Here is a 2,668-nt window from a genome sequence, read left to right as displayed (position 1 = left end):
AGAGGGGGTGAACAAAGCTGCAAAGGTCATCAATAGCATTATAGTGTGGCAAACATGTGTGAATCACAAGACCAGGTAAACAGAATTATAAACCCTTTGGCAGTTAAAACAGGCCATATAAATATTTCTACTGTGCATTATTGGTTTGGCTTGAGATTCACACTTGTGTTCTTTATCCTTCCCAAATGTATCCTCCGGTCTGAAAAGTACCAGTAAATAAATATTTTGACTCCAGTTTAGATGTATTTCATGCAAGTTGTGCTGGGTCAGGCAGCCAAAAAACTGTTCTGTAAGCAGATTGTTTTACCATCAGAACCAGTCACTCGAGCACCACTGCTCATTTGTCTGGTTGCATACCCTGATGGGAAGTCAAATAGTACATCAAAGTCTTAACGCTTTGGCAGCTCACCGCTTCTTTTTGCTGTGTCTCAGCATCTTCTTCCTCTTTAGGATCATCTCGTTGAGTTTTTCAAGTCCTTGGGGCAAACCTCTGCCATCCACAGCGCTACAGCCCTGAATGTGACTCAAGGTGGACGTGCCTAGTTCATGTACAGCTAGTAACTTCTCCACCTCCGTTACTGATGCTGCATCTGCCACATCCTGCTTGTTGGCGAGGATTAAAACAGGCACACCTTGATTTTCAGAACTCCTAGTAATTTTGTGTAGTTCCACTTTGGCTTCCTCCATACGCTCCTTTTCTGAAGAATCCACCACAAACACCAAGCCATCAGTCCTTCTAGTATAGGATTTCCATAAAGGTCTAAGTTTCTCCTGGCCACCAACATCCCAGACCTGAAAAGTGATTGCTTTCGAATTCACAACCGAGGCCTTTATTTTTTCCATGTTAAAGCCCTTGGTGGGAACACATTTCACAAACTCCTTGAACTTTAGTCTGTATAAGAGGGAGGTCTTTCCAGCAGAGTCCAACCCAATGACAACCACATGTAGAGTGTGAAAGGTAGGAAGAAAGGAGGCATTCGGTGCAATCTCCGTAAGGTGATTCCCCATGGTTTTTCAATGTTCAACTGATAGATGCCAAGGACTTTTCAAGATGGTACGAGAGTTCTTCGAAGACGTCACATAGCAAATATGTGAAGTGTTAACTGCACTCTGAAAGTCTTATCTAAAAATGGAAAAAAAAAAAAAAAGAAATTGATTATACAACGCCTGGGTTAGATAGAGATCATTAGAGAGGTCTGTAGGCATTTGTCCTTTATTTTGTAGATTCTTAAAATAAACACCAGTCAAGCAGCACTGTAGATATATTTCTTTCATCGGTCAACAGATTTGTAATTCTGTACAGTATGTATATTGATCAATTAATCACTTGCACTGCTTGATTTGTGATTATTACATTTAAAGGGTACATGTACAATGCAGAAAGTACAACACCCAACTCCAGTATTAGGTGCATACTTACTTGGTCTAGCTTGACCCAATGCAAATATGTCATACCCGATTGGCCCATGGAGATCATGTAAAGCATTGTACTAGCCAGAGCTACTACAGTGCTGACCGCGATCTTCCAGGTCATGTATGGTGGTATGTGGATTCCCCTCTGCTCCAAAATTAAGGGGGGGGGGGCTGCTCACTTGGCACAGCAACCATTCAGAAAATGGCTTGTAGTTTTTAACACAGACTACAAGGAGTTCTCGGATTAGATGAGGAGCGGATTGTGACATCACCCCCCTCCGTCCTAACAGAGAGCACCTTGTACTCATGGATTAAAAATATTAAGTGTTATCTAAATGGCCGTTGCCAAGACAGCAATTCCCTGTGTTTCCAGAATAGAGGGGAAGCCCCTTAGCACAGCGCATACAGGACCCAGAAGATCATTGTAAGGCACACTAGTAGCTCAGGATACTACAGTGCCTTACAGGACCCCCACGGGTTGACATAAGCATACCTACATTGGACCAATGTAAGTATGCATGATACAGGGGTGACCAAACTTTGGCTCTCCAACTGTGGTGAAACTAAAAATCCCATACGGCATTGAAACAGAGCCACAAGCATGACTTTCAGAGGCAGATGCATGATGGGATTTGTAGTGTCACCACAGGTGGAGGACTGAAGCTGTACTACCCCTTGCATAATACTTTATACCTGGAGTTTAGCTTTAAAGTGCAATGGTTTGGGTTGAAGTTAGTCTACGCCTTATTGGAAAGTGTAGACAATGATATTCTAAAGCTGACCACACACTAACAAACCATTTGTACAACCTACTTAAAGTGACCCTGTAGATGTTATACTTACCTGTCCCATCACCCATTTTATTATTGTATTCTGCAGGGACTATGGGGCTAGCAGAAGAACCACAGCCCTCAGTGTTGTATAAAAATCCACCACTCCCGAGAAGTGTGTCAGATAAAGAGGATCTTAGACAGTAAAGATCAGAGGCGTGGGTGGCGGAACAGGTATGTTTTCTCCTTTATATCTTTGTAGATTATAATTTTGCACAAAGGTCACTTTAAAATCAAACAACTATACAGTGCAAAAGCCTGTAACATTCCATACAATTTATATTTAATTAGGAAGGTCCTTGAACTTTATAGCTCTTGCTAAATTGTGCTCATCTAATAAATTGCATCTAAATAAAATCTATAGGTGGCAGATTTCAATAACAAACAAAAAAAAAAAAAAAAAAAAAAAACCCCAACCCTTCTCC

General features: G+C 41.4%; 1 protein-coding gene across 1 annotated transcript; it reads right to left on the bottom strand.

The window, feature by feature from the left end:
• Positions 1–390: 390 nt before the first annotated feature.
• On the bottom strand, positions 391–1,129 carry ARL4D (ADP ribosylation factor like GTPase 4D). The gene has a single exon (XM_018564691.1). It carries the CDS (start codon positions 1,006–1,008, stop codon positions 406–408), a length of 603 nt encoding a protein of 200 aa, XP_018420193.1. The 5' UTR covers positions 1,009–1,129; the 3' UTR covers positions 391–405.
• Between the last annotated feature and the right edge of the window lie 1,539 nt (positions 1,130–2,668).

This window comes from Nanorana parkeri, unplaced genomic scaffold (genome assembly GCF_000935625.1).
Source record: "Nanorana parkeri isolate BGI_ZX_2015 unplaced genomic scaffold, ASM93562v1 scaffold773, whole genome shotgun sequence".
In the NCBI taxonomy this organism is placed as follows: Eukaryota; Metazoa; Chordata; class Amphibia; order Anura; family Dicroglossidae; genus Nanorana; species Nanorana parkeri.
The sequence above is the reverse complement of the archived record's forward strand: the minus strand, read 5'-3'. Positions and strand labels throughout refer to the sequence as shown.